Genomic DNA, 18,846 nt, shown 5'->3' with positions numbered 1-18,846 from the left:
AAGAACACAACTGTATTTCTCAGTCATGCACCAGAACAGCGTAGATGCTCCGGGCAGCAAATCTTTGGCAGGAGTCAGACTAGCTACATCAGATTAGTCTCTGTGCCCAGGGGCTGTGGCTATCATTCACTCTGGCCTAACTAGCCCATTAAGCTGAGAGATGTCCAATTCACCTCTCATACAGAGGAGAAGCACCATTATATCATTGCATGTGAATACTTAACTCCAGTTACTTGAGCAAATGTATTCAGTTGTAATCATTAGGCCCAGTAAAGAACAGTGTTACGCAAATTTGCTTGGTGACGAAACTCACCTGAGGTCTGGGCCAGCTCCATGAGCTGGTGACCAAGTGCACTTGCACAGGGCCCTGTCTTCAAAAGGTTCCCGCATTTGTAGTTCAATGCTTTGCATTTGTGTTTTGTAACTCAAGTTCAATGAGACAATGGAGCATGCGTGTGCTGGGGACCTGGAACCTCAAGTCACCACACTCTTACCTCTCAGCACCACCCAGGGATGGATTCTTGACCTCCCTCTCCCCTGTCCTGTGGTGCCTTGGCTAGCTCTGTCTCCCCTTTCCACAGCTGCCCAGTGACCACTACCACCCCCAACCCCTGGCTCACTGGCAGATGCCACCTCCTCACCCTCAACAGCTACCATTGTCATCCTCCTTCGGCACAGGCACAGGGAGGGTTGAGGCTGGGTGCACAGACTCTATGCCATTTGGGGACAGGGCGTGGCCACATGGCATCTCAGGACCAGAAATGCATCATAGCACATTTGGAGGGTGAATGGCAGGGGCAAACCTCTTGTCCACCTTCATTCCAGAACCTGAACATATCCTGGCAGGGAAGTTGAAATCCCTTGGGAGTCACTGCTTGCTGTTGATTGCTACAGTGGACCAGTGGGAAAGACTGACTTACCCTTCCCCCTGCTGGGGCACAGGGCATCAGCACAGGGCTGGCGGAAGAGGGAACCTGGCAGCTGAGGGCTGCGTTTGTGCTTGCATGCTCGATTTCAGGCTGTAGTCCCTGGGCACCTGTGAGGATCTGCGCTCGCCCAGCGAATATCCCCCATACCCGAGGAAGCACAACTTTGAATAGTAAATTCAAAACACCACGATAGGTTGTGAGAGACCACAGAAGAAAAGAAAAAGTTTTGTATTTCAGTATCTTCCGTGACACTTTTTCCTCGCTTTTGAACAAGGGACCCTGCATTTTCATTTTGCAACAAGCCCTACAAATTATGTAGCCAGCCCTGCCTGGAGTGAGCACTTTTAAAACAGAAAGGTCACCAAGCCTTGGGAATTCTGGAACCGAATTTCTCAAATTTAATTATGCATAAGGATATTCTGGAGATCTTCATTTTCTCCCATCCCAGCCACCAAATATTCTGATTAAGTCTGGTGGGCTTCCAAAGCTGCATTTTACAAGCATCCCAGCAAGGGATGGGAGCAAGGGATCCCAGCAAGGACTGCTACAGCACTCGGCCCACCAAGCACACTTGGAGAAATACTGGGTGCTTAGAAGCCTAGACTCTGAAGCCAGGCTGACTAGGGTGTGCATCACAGCCTCACCACGAACTAACCTTAACTAACTAACTGCATATCTAAACCTCAGTTTGCTCATCTGTATATGGATATGTTACTGTCACTCCACAAAGTACATAAAACACTTAGCACAGTGATTATCCATAGTAAGCAATCGATACAGGTTCAAAAAAAAATTAAGATTGTTAAATCTGGGCGATGGGTACACTGGTGTTTATTATATTGTGTGAGTTTTCCTATATTTTTACTTTTCAACATAAGAAGCAACAGCTAGAATGAGAGGGAAACCTGAGTATGGAAAAGAGGGTCAGAGCCTTGCAGTGAGTCAGGCCCATAGGTCTCCAGGTAGGAGGCTAGTGCTTTGGTGTCTAGGATTTAGCAAGTGTTCCATAAACTGAATTCAGGACAAAAAGAATCTTCACTAGAATATGCCCCCAAGGACCTTCTCAGACTCACCCTTGAAAGGAGTGACCACACCCCTTCCCTAGTTTATTATGAATGGGTTTATGCCTGGGGCTAAGGTCAGCAGTTCACAAGGGCTAGTCAGGGCCCACAAAGGGTTTACCAAATGTTAGTGTGCCCTCTAGTGTTCACACTTCTCAGACGGATCAAGGCCCTTGCATACACAAGAAGTGAAATTCTCCAACTTGATCTAGACATTGAGGTGGTAAAAATATTCATGAACCACTCTGGATATACAATGAACGTACAGATGAAAGAATGGATCGGCCTCTTATCTAATAATGTCCAGGCTCAAAGCAGCACCCAAACACTTTTGTCTGCGTTGTCCCCAAATCAAACATAGCTTAATAGACCTTTTAGGACAGAGGCAGCTTACGGATCCAGTTGGGGGAGGAGAATAGAGTTGGGGGAGACCGGAAGGAGTAGGCGAGTTCTTCTGTTGCTCACTGCCTGGATGGCCATAGCGCAGCCCTTAGGGATGCCATAGGTCTCAGTTCATATCATTCTGGTTTAGAAAGGGCTTGAAAAGACGTCCTGGAAAAATCAATAGTTTTTCTCTTTCAAATGATCTGTAGCAAGGAGATTTCCTCGTGCAGGGACAGAAGACTCGGTAATAACTATTGATCCCCAGGAGTCAAATAAGTGCGTTTCTGAACGTACCTGCCATATCCCCGTGAAGCAATTCGTGCTATCAGAGAACCTGCCTCACCTGGAAAAGGAATCCAAGGGCCCTGAATCATCAAAAGAAGCCATTTCCTCACAGTTGCCTCATCTAGTGCTCCCCCTGGCTATCACTGTTCATTCTGTTCAAGAGTTTCAGAAATGGCTTTTTTGATTGTGCTCCAGAAACACTAATTCATCTTCAAAGCTGACACTTTCCAGAAACACTCCACTTCTGCCAGCACCTAGAAGCCAACATTTGCCCACTCCTCTAAACAGCACACATGGGTTTTTTTGTTCTGGATCAAATATATTATGTAGTAAGATTCATAATTTTGTTTCCACAGGTCCTTTTGAGTGATGAAATTGATGGGTTCTGTGGAGGTTCCATCATTAATGAAAAATGGGTTGTAACTGCAGCCCACTGTCTCAAACCTGGTGTTAAAATTACTGTTGTCGCAGGTAAATAAAGAATGATAGACGTCTGCAACATCCCTAGATCTTCTGCATGACTGCTAGATCATACTTTACTAAGGTCTAATAAGCTCATTGCTAAATAAGTTGAACTAGTGGTAGGGGGGCCATCTTTTCAAAATCCAATGTGTTCCATCCTCCAAGCCCCCCATCGTTCTTTTGGCGGACCTTTCATGTCAGTGCAGTACGATTAATCTATTGATGTGTCCGTTTCCCCACCAGACTGCGCCTTCCCAAAAGCCGTGTCATATCACTGATTCTTGTATCCTTGCACCTGGCACAAGCTGCAACCTGCCCTCAGTTAACATTGAATGAATGACCAAATGAATGTATTATCTGTGCTCAAAAAAGCGGCCAAAATCTTTGAAATTGGGAACGTCTAGGATAATTCATAACAAGTCGATTCATTATCACCTGTGAACCATGTAAGACTTGTAACAGCATGGGTGAACAGCTCCATCTATCCGATGGTCCTGAATGGCTTTTTGGTCTGAAAAGTATGCATCGGCCCTCATTACATTTTACCAAAATCGTAACAATATAAGATCTTTGACACTTGACTGCCAGGTACTTCAATGGTGCTAGGTGGACACTTGGAAAACGTGTTTCTTTGTGGGAAAGACTGTGATTGAAAAAGAAATTTCTTTTCAATAGGTGAGCATAACACCGAGGAGACAGAACCTACAGAGCAAAAGCGAAACGTGATCCGTGCTATTCCTCACCACAGCTACAACGCATCTGTTAATAAGTACAGCCATGACATTGCCCTTCTGGAACTGGATGAACCCTTGATGCTAAATAGCTACGTAACCCCTATTTGCATTGCTGACAGGGAATACACGAACATCTTCCTCAAATTTGGATATGGTTATGTGAGTGGCTGGGGGAGAGTCTTCAACAGAGGGAGATCGGCTTCAATTCTTCAGTACCTGAAAGTTCCACTTGTTGACCGAGCTACATGCCTTCGATCCACAAAGTTCACCATCTATAATCACATGTTCTGTGCCGGCTTCCATGAGGGAGGTAAAGATTCATGCCAAGGAGACAGTGGGGGACCCCATGTTACCGAAGTGGAAGGTACCAGTTTCTTAACTGGAATTATTAGCTGGGGCGAAGAGTGTGCAGTGAAAGGAAAATATGGAATATATACCAAGGTATCCCGGTATGTCAACTGGATTAAGGAAAAAACAAAGCTCACTTAAAGAAAAATGTATTTCCAAGGCTGATATATTTGGGATTGAACATGGACAAGGTCCTTTACTCACTAATCACTTCCCCATCTCTTTAGATTTGAATATATACATTCTATGAATACTGCTTTTTCTCTTTACCGGAAGAAGTCTAACTAGAATTCATATTTTACTAGAATAAGTAGATTAGAAAATGTAATCACTAGAGAAATATACTGTGGTAGGAAATTGTGCCCATTCCTCCAGGTCCAGCCCTTGACAGAACTGTGAAGTTAAGTTCTTCATCCTGTGCATCAGGCATTATGTTTCTCCACTGAGGCGACTCCCTGCTTCTCCGTCCTTAGCAGCATTCCATGTGCCAGATCTTTCTCACCTCTCCCATCAAAACGTTAAAATTTATTAGATCCGTATCCAGGATATTTGGTCTAGTCCATCACAAGGCCAGCACCACACTCATACAGGAAGAACACAGGAGCAGCTGACAGGTTAAAACTCATGGAAAACCCTACTTTTTTTCCGGTACCCTTATTCCTGCATCCTTTGTCCTTGCCAACTCCTAATCCCCAAGTCAGTTCTGCTCTTTCTCTCTCCCTCTCTCCCCTTTTCCTTACATAGGCATTAAAGGAGGAAAGGGGAACATCATACTGTTTTACTGCTGTGCACAATTATATATACCCATCAAACCCAGACTTGCTTTCAGTTTGGTCTTGGACTTGCTTTTCATCACATAGGGATGAAGTAAGGTGCCTGAACTTGGAGGAAAAGTTCCTCTCAGACAGTCACATTATTGAAATACATACATAATGGAAGGAACGACCCATCAGAATAGTTTCCTAAGGGCTTTAATTGTGTTGTTATGGAGGTTTGACTAGACATGCTTCCATGAAGGCAAACCGGCATGTCATTGTACCCAAGAAAGCTGACATCAACCCAGTGCTTTGTCCCCTGTCAGAACAGTCAGTTTGCAAATAGAGCTAATAGAGTCTTCAAGAAAGAATTTGTTGGTGTGTCTCCAGTGTTGTCCAGGGCTAAGGAAGAAGTTGCCCAGACCAGAGAAGATAGGCATCATGCCTCCTCAACTGGTGTATCACCACAGTGAAGAGGGATGCACTCATTCCAATGAGCCAACCAACTCCCTTTTTCTGGTTCATGCTCCCCAAGCCACTTTTTGATAATAATTAGGCCTTCTATATTGTATTTTCTAGAGGGTTACTGACCAACCAACACATCAATCACATCAATACTTCGATCTGTTAGACTGTTTCCCTTTGTGAGTTAAACTGGTGTTCTGATTCAGACCTTTGCTTTTCACGAATTTGGGTGATGTGAATCATTTACCCTGCATGTGATTACATGTGGAACTACTGACATCATGTTTCGGACCACTTTGACCCCACCAAGCTGCTGCTGCTCCTGCCCTCATCTCACCCTCCGCCAGGTCTTACACTTGCTGATTTCTTTCAAGTTACTCTAGTTAATCCCTTTTTCCTTTAGTCTTTCAAACATAAGTATCAATAAATGTAGTTTTCAATTTCTCAAAGTGTTTCTTGTTGAATCATTCCCAGAGAGAGCTCCCAAACCCTACATTCAGCAGGACACTCAGAAGAATGTGTCCAAGTGCCATATGACACAGCAGAGATTTGATGGTCTGCTGTCACCCAGCTTTCATGGGAGGCAGCATGTGTGTGTCCTGGTGAGGACAGTGGTCTGGATCCACACGGGAGGATTGAGTCTAAACAGCTGTGAATATGCCCTTGGATAAGTCACTCCACATTTTATGCTTTGATTTCTCCATTGTGCAATGAGAGAGTTTGACAGGATGCTCTCCAAAGGCCCTTGTTGACCCTGTGATAGTCGGTGGGTTCGTGTTCTTCCATTCCTTTATTCAACAAATATTCAAGGAGTGATTACTGTTTGGCATTGGTTGTATGCCAAACACCAAGAGTGTTCATTACAATTTAAGTTCACATTTACATATTTTGTGAGTTAACTAAAATAATGTATGTGAATTGCCTTGTCAGTGCCTACTACACAGTAGTTGCTCAGTAAATGTTAGCTGAATCTGAACCCATGTTTATCCCACAATAGGAATTAGTCTTGTATTGAGTATCAGGGGAAGAGGACATACTTAAATAAAAATAATGCCTGGGATTGAGGTTTCATGAACAAACAAAAGAAATCAGTTCAGCTATTGCTGGCTGAAGGAGAGAGAGGAGACACTGCAATGGTCCCCCTTAGGGTAAGGAGGGTACTGATTCATGCATGGAACACATTACTTCAAATTTGAATGAGGAAAGATCTGTAGGCCCAGGGCTCTGCGATTGATAAAAGGGAGCCACTCTGGCCTTGTTGCCATGGAGACCACCCCTTACAAAGGCAGCCATGGGGGCATGGCCTTATGCCTCCTGTGATTGGTCTTCCCTGTGGCAGAGGGAGGAGCTCCTGGGCCCATCAGTCTGAAATCCACAGACTTTTTCCCCATAAGCTCAAAAATGACTGGATTCATTAGGACCCACGTGTGGCATGTTGCCACCACTAAACATACGGGGCCTTTAAGCCCACCTAAGAGCCAGCGGCTTTGGATCCAGGCCCTCGCTAGATTCTACCTAGAGCATTTGCAGTCGCCATATAAGAATCATTAACGCTTTCAAAAATCGCTGTAGCTACTTCACCTAAATTGGCTGAAATATGCTGCTGCAACAATATTGCGAGTGACAGATTAAAACAGAACTCTTGCTGAGTGAAGAAATGTGTGTTAATGTAGTGCGGTCATTTCAACTTGCTGTTTAAGTATGACTGTTTTGGGTTCTTTTGAATATTAGTTGCTAAATGCTGACAGGAACAAAGTGTCCAATTTTCTCTGCCAAGGGAGAAAGAAAGGTTTTCTCCCCAACTTTCCTGTACCATGACAGACCAGTTCGCAAAATTGCTTAATTATAATTTCTAAACCACTTCTGAAGGCTTACAGTCCAATCTAAGAATGTCTGAGCTGCAAAGGCCCTTAGACACCATCCAAACTCCTCTACCCATTTAACAGATGAGGAAATTGAGGCCAAGATAATGCCAGGCCCAAAGTAACACAATGTCAAGAGCAAGGACTAGAAGAACTCAGGTGTCCCACTCCACACTGTGAAAGTACAGTGCTTTCAATTAGAGCCCTGTCTATATTTTTAGGGCCGCTGGGGCATTCTGCATTGGTGGCGATCCTTTCAGCAAACCTGGGAGTGAAAACTGCCTGAAATTCTTACTAGTGATGCTCTAATTGACAAACAGGAGACCAAATCAGGAAGACCAACAGGTAGCGGGGAAGGCAGAGTGGCGGTTGAATAGCAAACTGGAACCGCAGTCCTAGACTCAGGGCAGCACATGTGGAATGAACCTGTGGTGCTGGTGCCTGGCTTTTAGCCCAGCTGTGAGCACTGGGCCTTCCAGATGTGACATTTGACTTCTAGAGCAAGTTCGTCAGTGTCATCTGGCACACAGTCATCCCGGCAACATTTCAACTCGATTCATTGCAGCTGCGCAGGGTAAAACAGGCAGCAGCCTACCCCAGAAACTGCTGTTTGAGAGTTGAAGGAATGCTTCAAAGGCCCGCTGAATCTGGGATGCTACCAGCCCTGGGTGTCGGGAAAACAGACTTCAGCAGCTGACAGGCCTGTCTGAGCGAAGCACTCAGGAATCAGGGCTCTTTTTGAATCTGAGGCTGATGCCATTTAGAAACCTCAGGGTTTAAAAAAAAATGCTAGGATCAGTGGATTAATACAAAATTAAAACTTGGGGGAAAAAATCTCATGGTTAAAGCCACAAAAATCATGTTCTGGAAACTATGGAGTCACAGCAGGCAAAAGACTATGGGACCCCTGCCCTTTCCAACCAATGCAGGTACACAGATCACTCATTTTCTCCAAGAGTACTTTCAAGGCAGACCTCTTCCACCGTGTCCGTGGGGTTATAGCTTGCCTTGAGATTTCCAGAGTTAATCTCAACCTCTTGTATGGAGAAAGGTATCAGAAGGGAAGGACAGCAAGCAGACACTTTCTTATAAGATAAAGAGGCAACGGCTTCTGGAAGACAGCCAAGACCCCCTCACAGAATGAGAATACTATTTCGAACTCCTGGCCAGATCATTTCACCTTGGAAGGAGACTGACCTCTTTTTTGCCCCCCGAACCCCACCCCCACCCTACCCCCAAGAGTTACCTCTTGATTGGAGAAGGATGGAAATAGGAATATTTCCTATATTTTGAACCCGTGTCCCCTGCATTGGCAGGCGGATTCTTAACCACTGCGCCACCAGGGAAGCCCTACTGCAAGCATTTCTAGAAGTATAAGAGTGACAGCATGCAGGGCTTCCCTGGTGGCGCAGTGGTTAAGAATCCGCCTGCCAATGCAGGGGACACGGGTTCGAGCCCTGGTCCGGGAAGATCCCACATGCCACGGAGCAACTAAGCCCGTGCGCCACAACTACTGAGCCTGCGCTCTAGAGCCCACGAGCCACAACTACTGAAGCCTGTGTACTCTAGGGCCCGCGTGCCACAACTACTGAGCCAGTGTGCTGCAACTACTGAAGCCCGCGTGCCTAGAGCCGGTGCTCCACAACAAGAGAAGCCACCACAATGAGAAGCCCGCACACTGCAACGAAGACCCAATGCAGCCAAAAATAACTAAATCAATTAATAAATCTATTTTTTTTAAAAGTTAAAAAAAAAAGAAATGCTGCAGTAGATAGCTTCTCCAGATCAATAACCGTGTAGTGGCTTAGGTGCTGACCTCATAAAGTTAAGGGGTCTCACGATTTACACGTGACATGCTTTAGCGAAAATCTATATATAAAAATCTATTTTCCTCTTGGAATATATTACAAAAATAAACATGCATTTTCATGATATTAAAACTCAGCTCTGAAAGTAAGTAGCCAGGTCTCTGAGAAACTCAGTGCGTGCTTGTTGAATGAACCAATGGGTGAATGAAATGGAAGAAAAACAAGCCATTACTGACTACCTCAGTTATCTAGGGTAGGAATGAGATATTCAACCTGAACACATAGGGAATATGCCATAGAAAGGAAGAGAGACAAATACAAATACATTCATGTCCTTGCAAGGATTATGAGGAGTTATTACTAATTTCTAGGAAATGTAAAAAAGAATCGCCCATAAGAACATTGTTTTAGCCTTTTCCTCTCCTGTTAACATTTTTTGCTTTTGTGTTTGTGTTCTCCAAAAGCCGTATTTACCTCTCTTATCTGTGCTTTATATCCTTATTTAGGTAGGTATTTTATTGTTGTACCTTGGTTTTATAGTCAGCTCTTGGCTTTCATTTGGATTTCAAAGTTTTATATCTGAATCAAACTGCTGTTCTTCGCCACAGGGATTTAATTTCTCTCAATATGCCTCCCATATTTTTCATTGTCCACACTCTCTTCCATATGTCGTTTTAGATGATTGTGCTTGAGATCACAATCTACTTTTTTACTTTAGGAAATGTAAATTTGGGTAATTGATACGGCTAAAAGCATAGCTACACATTACCTAATGGTGGGTTATAATTCGGAAATCTTAGTGCATAAGGAATAAGGAATTTTACTGAACACTTACTATGGGCCTAGCACCGTGTCTGTTTCATAAGATAAAATCAGCCATGTGCTGGAACTGGCTTATACCAACTCACAAATGTGAATTTTGCACATCTCTTTCCAACGTCCAGTTCAGTGACTTCATGTCAGTAGCTTAAAATCCACCATGATAGGGGTATTTACACAACAGATATTGACAAATACTACAAATACTTTTTTTTAAGAGAGCCAGTTGTTCAACATACCAATTGACACAATCTAATTATTTGATTTAAAAAATTCATCATTTTTACAGTCCTGCTACTCAATTATTGCTGAGTGAGCACTAAATACACTGTGAATTAAAATATAAAAGTTGTTTAAGGAAGCAGAATATTTATGACCTAGAAATATTTAAAAATCAGACCTTTAAAGTTGTTCTCAGGTGGCAACAAGTAGTTATTTTGTTGCAAAATAAAACAATTTTTTTTTCAACTTTTCTTTTTTTTTTTGGCTGTGTCACGCAGCATACCAGATCTTAGTTCCCCAACCAAGGATCGAACCTGTGCCCCTTGCAGGGGAAGCACAGAGTCTTAACCACTGGACTGCCAGGGAAGTCCCATAACATTTCTTAAGTGCAAATATTTCTCCTATACAACACATTTACAATCACACATTGTGAAGTCAATGAAGGATTATTCTATGGTAGTTTTCTGCTGGTATGTTAGTTCACAGTAATTTCTTAAGATATTTATGAAGACTGCATAAAAGAGTTCGTGACTGTTATTTTCAGCTAACAAGTAAGATTTTAAAAAAAAACCCACAAGGATGTATGGAAGGTAAGTTTGGTGTAGATTTTCACTATACTTCAATCATCAGGGGACAAGATGTTATAATCCACTTTTCCAGTACTGAATTAAAGTAAGCAGAATTTTTTACAGCATGAAATGTTTCAGACATAAAAATAGAGAGGATAATATTCAATATCATAAACTCCCTCTGTCTCTGTCTCTGTCTCTCCCCGCCCCCCACCCCATCTTCAGAGGTAGGTAGCTACCATCCTTAATTTGGTGTTCATCATTAGCCAGCATATGCATATTTTACTCTAAATTATCCATTAAAAGTATAGAGTTTTGCACATTTTAAAACTCTACAAATGCTATCATCTTGCATCTATCTTGCAAGATTCATTGACGTTGACAGGTGAAGCCTGAGATCATTCATTTTAACTTCTAAATAGTATTTTATTGTATGATATTTCATCATCTAGTTATCTATTCTTCTGTTCATGGTCATTAATGTTGTCTCCAAATTTTTTACTCTTCCAAACAATGCTGTTATAAACATTCTGGCACATATGTCTCCTTGAGCACATGTGTGAGTGTTTCTCTGGGGGAGACACTTAGAAGTGGAATTGCTAAGCCATACAGTATTCACTTCAACTTTATTTGGTATTAGCAAATTGTTCATCAAAGGGTTGTACCAATTTATGCACCAGTAGCACCATGTAAGAGTTCTTCATATTTTTTTCTAACACTTGGTATTTTTAGAAATACAGGCAGATTTTAAAGCTACTAATACTCATGTAAAATGGCTGTTTTGCATTGAATTCAGGTATTTTGAAACTAGTTCTAAATGTATAGGTATAGCTCTGTGTCTTCTCTAAGGTCAGTAAAGAGACCACTTTAGCTTCTAACATTAGATTCCAAAACATCCACTAGGATTTTTCCCTTTTAAGTCATTTTTGTCATGGTTGAAAAGTTACAGTTCACTTAGTTACTAAAATTTTATTTGTTCTCATAGCTTGCCATGTAAAAGAGCACATTCACTATCAAACTGAGATAAAAAGGAAATATTGACTTAGATAACTCTCAGCACGTCGAGCTCTCTTCATGCTTCAGATCTTTCTGACTTTCACTCCAGCCTGGTTTTATTTGTTTGGTTATCTTTGGAGTAATTGAGTTAGTGAGTCTATCTCAGAAATACTTAGATGAAACGTATCTTTGAAACAGTTTACATTTTATTTGGGTTTGGGCTTAAGGAAAGTTTCATTTACCTTAAGGAATTCATCTTCACAAAGTCCAGCTTCATTGGCTGTTCTCAATGCACATTATTAGTCCTATTTGGTGTACATTTGCTGAAATTATCTCTTCAGAATTTAAAGTGCAAATTCATATATGTGAAAATGAGGTGATCAACAAATATTAGGTAGTCCCTCACCAAGTACAAGGGAAAACTTTAGACTTGAGTGTGTCATGAGCTTTAATATAGAAAATACATTTTGAACTAAAAAGGAATTACTTTTTTTTAAAAAGACTATTGTCACTTCTATTCATTTCCTTTTGAACAATATAAAGGGTTTACGTTTTGTCTGTGACACTGGTTGGTTTGTTTGTTTGCTGTCCTTGGGCAGGCCCCATAAGACCAACTGCAAACTGATCATTCCAAATCAACGCAGGGAAGTGTACTGAAAGGTAATAAAAATGACTTGTTTTGACAATTAATTGCTTGACACTTGATTCACTGAGCACTCTGGAGTCTACTGCTCCTAAGGGAAGCACGTTCCTGTGTTCTAATACCTACTAATAATAAGCATTTTTTTCAGAGAAAGTCTGTTAAGTGAAACTGGATTGATTTCTGACTAAACCTCAGACAAAATCACTGACCTAATTTCTTTTCAGGTGGAGCATTTCTCATACTCCCTTACACCTTCAAATATATACTCTGAAACTTTCTCTCTTCTTAAGAGAATACTGTAGCCTGGAAGTTGGGGAGGCTTTTAAAACAACTACATACTCTATATTGTGAGATTCATGTGTAATTTTGGAAATGTTAACAATAATACTTACTCTTCAGCCAACACAGGAATAAAGACTTGAATACACACTTTAATTTTCAAGGAGTTCTTTTTTTTATTTTTTGGTTGCCGCGTGGCATGCGGAACTTCCCCAACCAGGGATTGAGCCTATGTCCCCTGCAGTGGAAGCGTGGAGTCTTAATCACTGGACCACCAGGGAAGTCCTCAAGGAGTTCTTGAAGATGGATTAAATGCTTGAGTAAGTAGTTCACGAACGGTGCTTCCTCAAAAAAGCTCAAAATAGGGCTTCCCCGGTGGCGCAGTGGTTGAGAGTCCGCCTGCAGATGCAGGGGACACGGGTTCGTGCCCCGGTCCGGGAAGATCCCACAGGCCGCGGAGCGGCTGGGCCCGTGAGCCATGGCCACTGAGCCTGCGCGTCCGGAGCCTGTGCTCCGCAATGGGAGAGGCCACAGCAGTGAGAGGCCTGCGTACCGAAAAAAAAAAGCTCAAAATAAAATTAAAGGCAAAAAGGAATAGTTGATCCTGCCATGGGATGTTCATTAAGACATCCGAAACAATCTGAGTTTTTGAGAAATGGAAAATTCAACCAAACCAGTTTGATAGGTTTTGATTCCCCCTCTATATTAAGGCATACTTCTAGCTCCCTAATGGGCTGTGGAAGAGATTAAGTCTGGCAAACCCAACTAAGAACCCTTTGCAAAAGCAAGCAACGGTTCAGAAAACAACTGTGGGTAGCTAAATGCTTTCCAGCTTTCCTTGGGCTCCATCACATGGAAGCAGATTTTTTCAGTGTGTGGAAATATCCACTCATAAACATGGCTATCTAACCCCTGAAACTGCTATCCTACAAATTTGGGTAAAGAAATTTTTTAAGCAAAATATTTATCCTAGTTCTGGTCAGATCTCTGTGTCTCTGTGTCTCTGTGTCTCTATCTCTCTCAGAGAAGCAAGGCTGAAAGTAAACATTTCCTTCTACATTTCCTAGCATCATTTATTAAACAGTCCCTTATTTCCCCACATGCAATGCTACATCCATCAATACAGCAAATTAAATGTATGTAAGACTGTTTCTGGGTTTTCTTTGTTCTATTGTATTTTGTCTATCATTGAGCTCATTCTCTTTCTTTATTACAACTTTATGACAAATCTGAAGGTAAGCATTTAACTCAAAATACTTACTGTGTCTTTACTGTATCACTAATAAATGAAAGGACAGGAGTTTTCCATTCTTTGACATAAATCGTACCAATGTTTTCTTAGGTCAGTCTCCCAAGGTAATAGAAATAAAAACAAAAATAAACAAATGGGACCTAATCAAACTTACAAACTTTTGCACAGCAAAGGAAACCATAAACAAAACGAAAAGACAACCTACAAACTGGGAGAACATACGTGCAAATGATGCAACAGACAAGGGCCTAATTTCCAATATATACAAACAGCTCATACAACTCAACAACAATCAAAAAAAAAAAGAAAACAACCCATTCAAAAATGGGCAGAAGACCTAAATAGACATTCCCCCAAAGAAGAAGTACAGATGGCCAATAGGCACATGAAAAGATGTTCAACATCACTAATTATCAGAGAAATGCAAATCAAAACTACAATGAGATATCACCTCACACCCATCATCAGAATGGCCATCATCAAAAAGTCTACAAATAACAAATGCTGGAGAAGGTGTGGAGAAAAAGGAACCCTCCTACACTGTTGGTGGGAATATAAATTGGTGCAGCCACTATGGAAAACAGTGTGGAGGTTCCTCAGAAAACTAAAAATAGAATTACCATATGATCTAGCAATCCCACTCCTGAGCATATATCCAAAAAGATCCATGCACCCCTATGTTCATAGCGGCACTATTCACAACAGCCAAGACACGGAAACAACCTAAATGTCCATGGACAGATGAATGGATAAAGAAGATGTGGTACATCTATATAATGGAATACTACTCAACCATAAAAGAGAATGAAATAATGCCATTTGCAGCAACATGAATGGACCCAGAGATTATCGTACTAAGTGAAGTAAGTCAGAAAGAGCAAGACAAATATCATATATCACTTATATGTGGAATCTAAAATAAGACACAAATGAACCTATCTATGAAACAGAATCAAGGACATAGAGAACAGACTTGTGGTTGCCAAGGGTGAGGGGGTGGGAGAGGGATGGATTGGGAGGTTGGGGTTAGCAGATGCAAACTATTATACATAGGATGGATAAACAACGAGGTCCTACTCTACTGTATAGCACAGAGAACTGTATTCAGTATCCTGTGATAAACCATAATGGAAAAAAATATATGTTATATATAAAAAAGAATATATATATGTATAACTGAATCACTTTGTTGTACAGCAGTAATTAACACAGCATTGTAAATCAACTATACTTCAATAAAAAAAAAAAGGAAGGGAGTTTTCAATGATACTATACTAAACCGAAAAAAATATATGAGTGAGTTTAAGGTTGGATATTTTTAATGTGGAATTAATGCAAGTACATTTACTTTTTAAGTACATTTATAATGTAATTAAAATTTGAAGACTTAAAGGGAAATTGCTGCTATGTTTCATAGTAATACACATTTATAAACCTGAAAAAATACAGTGCAGTTACAAATACATGTACAAATATAGCATTCATTGTACAGTGATTAAAACATTAAAAGACTACACTGTATGTTTGAATATATAGAATTCAGTACTGTCTTAAATGATTAAAATCCCTAGTTTAATACCATGAAAATAAAATGCCTTGTGCAGAGGGGCATCATTATTCAAAGATTTTATCTCCTAGTTCTGTCTTCTAACCACAGGGTCAGCACACAAAAGAAATGTATTTTAATATCATTTTGTTGTTGTTGTTATTGTTGCAGAAGCATTCATTGAAATATCAAACATATGGACATTTTCATGAGTCAGTTATAAATCAACCATCACAAATTCCAGCAATTTGACATTAGAAGATTTATAATTTACAGGTAACTTTGAATAAAATACAATTGGTTTGTCATATAAATGGTTACATCTAATGATACCACTGAAATAAACTATGATTTGACATGATACACAAACCTACTTAAAAGATAATTTATGTATTATATAGTTATTGTGTTGTTTTCTGTAAAACCAATCATCAAAAACCATGCACCTAATATGCCAACTTGATAGTAAAACTCACGATCCATGATTCAAAAGGCAGCAGTTTCAAACCATCGTCTTCAGTGGCCCATAATATAAAATACGCCAAGCCTAAGTTCAACACTGCATGCAACAACTGGGCCTGTGCTTTAAAACAAGTGATCTCACTGTTTACATATTTGAAAGAAGGGCATCTATACATATATTATCAAAGAAAAACCACAGGTAGAAACACAATATAACTTAAGAAAACCTGCACTAGAATAGATTTTTCTAGAAAATTCAAAAGCAAGTAAAGACACTGGAAAGCAGAGCTTTGTTACAGGAACACCTCTTGTGCAAATATGAATATTTAACTCAAAGCTGTGATGTATCTAAATTTCAATGCATAAAGTGTAAACTTCAACACATCCTAACTGCAGGATTTTTAGCTTTGGGTCTTTTTAGAACCATTAAGACAGCTCTGACAACCCTAAATACCAGTCCAAGTGCAAAAGAGGTCCTTCAGAACGTATCCCTTTGGTACATTATAGTCACATAGTTAACAAAATTAAATAATAACATATCCTAACAATTACCAAAGGGGTTTAAAATCTCTGATTATCTCGCTTCTCTCTTTGGATTTTTGTTTTGTTTTGTTTAGATAGAATCTGAATGCATGCCATGAAAAACCCTACTTGGAAACAAAATAACACTGCACTTTTCACCTGGGGGGATTGGAAGGTGTGAAGATGGCTTCTTGCAAGAATGAGACAAACTGTGAATGACGAAGTCCACCTCAGTCCTGAGGAAGTTCTGTGAATGTCATGGGTAGCATAGGATCATCCTGACTCTTGTGCTGTTTATCTGTAACACTTTTAAGAACTGTAATCTAGTTCATACCTTCAAAGGAAATCTTATTTTTTAAAGTCTATTCATTCTCCTTTAATTCAAGGGGAACTTAGTTTCCTTGTGTTACTCAGAGCAGCATCTACAAAATAATGAAGAATGATGTTAATACTCGTGACTTTTAAGGCCAAAAATGTTGTCTGTGCTATGACTTCTAACGCTAACTGTGAGGATTCAAAAGGTCCATCATAAATTCAAAGGTGATGTCTTTTGGTTGTTTATTTTAATTTGAAAGTCGTTATTCTGTTACATAGTGATTTATTAAAGGCATCTATTTCATGAACGGCATAACTTCACTAGAAGCAAAATAAACAGAATTCACATCTCCTAAAACCAGATTTCCCGAATATCGTATGAATTATGCTGTGTGCATATAGATGAAACATGTTAAGCACATAATTAACGGAGAGACCTTTACATTCCATTTGCCAGATTTCAAATAAGATACTCTAATACATATTTTGAAACCTAAGTGCTGTTGACAGTTGCATATGCGATCAACTTTCATTTCCTAATCCATTAACTGACACACAGTACAATATAGTTTTGTAGGCCACATTATACTATTTTGCTCTATGCAATGTAATGAGGAACAGATCTCAGTCAAGACCACTTGATATAGCATTCAACCAAAATCTACCAAGTACGGATTTGTCAATTCGATCTGTCATAGATCCATGTTATTTGAAAGTAATGTATATTTTTAAAACTTCTGAAGTCAGAACTTTCTAGAGAACAGGGAACTATGGGACCTTGTCACCTTATCTAGTAGCATGTCATACCAAGAGAGTAATACATGCTTTAAATGCTGATGGTATATCAATCCATTACACTTAACTCTCCTGATGACACTGCAAAAAAGAAAAGGATATTGAAAAAGTGTACTGATGGTAGAAAATAAAACTGAAAAGAATAATGTTATTTTTTCCAAATAAAGTGTATGTATGTTAACAAATGTATAGTAAGCCCTTCACTGACTGAAAAATAAGCACAAGCCCTAAACCTACTGTGATTAGTTACAGTAATGGAATCATTTCAAATTAAAACTAATCATATATGTAATTTTACATGTCCTGCATTACTGTTAGCTAAAATTGAATGTAATTAACTTTGTCCTGAATTAACTATGAGGACACCTGGCTCTATATTTAAAATGATGATGATAAAAGTTATGGAAAATCTACTGAGTGTTCCTAATGTTGAATACAAATGCTAATATTATATGGAAGTTAGATGAATGCCCTTGGTGTTTTCAATTTTGAATTTTGGAGACCTGAGTACAAGAAAGGCCATTATTTTCTAGTATATACACTGCACTCTTATTTCATGGCTTTATTGGCTTATAAAATATGCTTCATTAAAAAATGATTTATATATTTAATTTACACAGCTCTTCGAGCACGTATTTTAAGTGACTCGTGTTTCTTTGTCTCTCTCTCATTAACCACTTAAATAAGCATAAAGCAGTTGGCAGAAAGGTGGCCATATTTATTTTCAAACTTAACTCTTTAATGTGTAAGATGGAATCAGTTAATTTGAGGGGAATATATGATTCATTACAACTATCTGGCTTTTGAAAGTGTTCAAAATGTCACTATCTTAGGTTTTACCTTATTCGAACACATATACGTTTTTAAAGTGTAAAGTGCTCAATTCAGCATGTGCAATGTTTCTTTGTGTTTGTCTGATACTCTTCTTTTATGGTTAGTACTTTTTCTGCCCTGTATAATTTACAAGAAAGAAATGGTTAACTGCTCAAAGGCATGAAGATGTTGTCCTGTGCTTTTAGAAGCTTTATGATTCTAGCTTTTATGTTTAGGTCTATGATGCAACTGAAATTAATTTTTGTGTATGGAGTGAGGTGTAGGGATGGTGGCTCATTTTTTTTTTAATGTGGATACCCAGTTGCTCCTGCACAATTTGCTAAAACAACCTTCCTTTCCCCATTCAGTTGACTTGACACCTTGATTGAACATTAATCAGTTATATATATGTGGGTCTATTTTTTTAAATTCTTTTAAAATTTTATTTTATTTATTTATCTTTGGCTGTGTTGGGTCTTCATTGCTGCGCGCTGGCTTTCTCTAGTTGCCGCCAGCGGGG

General features: G+C 39.9%; 1 protein-coding gene across 2 annotated transcripts in view; it reads left to right on the top strand.

The window, feature by feature from the left end:
- Positions 1-5,630, top strand: part of F9 (coagulation factor IX) — a 29,316-nt gene extending 23,686 nt beyond the window's left edge. The window contains exons 7-8 of one of the 2 annotated variants that reach the window (XM_027092448.1): positions 3,016-3,130; positions 3,797-5,630. In XM_027092448.1, the coding sequence (XP_026948249.1) occupies positions 3,016-3,130; positions 3,797-4,344 (663 nt within the window). In that variant the 3' untranslated portion in view covers positions 4,345-5,630. The remainder of the gene's footprint in view (positions 1-3,015; positions 3,131-3,796) is intronic. The other variant, XM_027092449.1, reaches the window with a different exon arrangement.
- Positions 5,631-18,846: the final 13,216 nt, after the last annotated feature.

Source organism: Aethalodelphis obliquidens, unplaced genomic scaffold, assembly GCF_003676395.1.
Source record: "Aethalodelphis obliquidens isolate GAN/ISIS:26980383/991018 unplaced genomic scaffold, ASM367639v1 scaffold78, whole genome shotgun sequence".
NCBI lineage: Eukaryota > Metazoa > Chordata > Mammalia > Artiodactyla > Delphinidae > Aethalodelphis > Aethalodelphis obliquidens.
The sequence above is the reverse complement of the archived record's forward strand: the minus strand, read 5'-3'. Positions and strand labels throughout refer to the sequence as shown.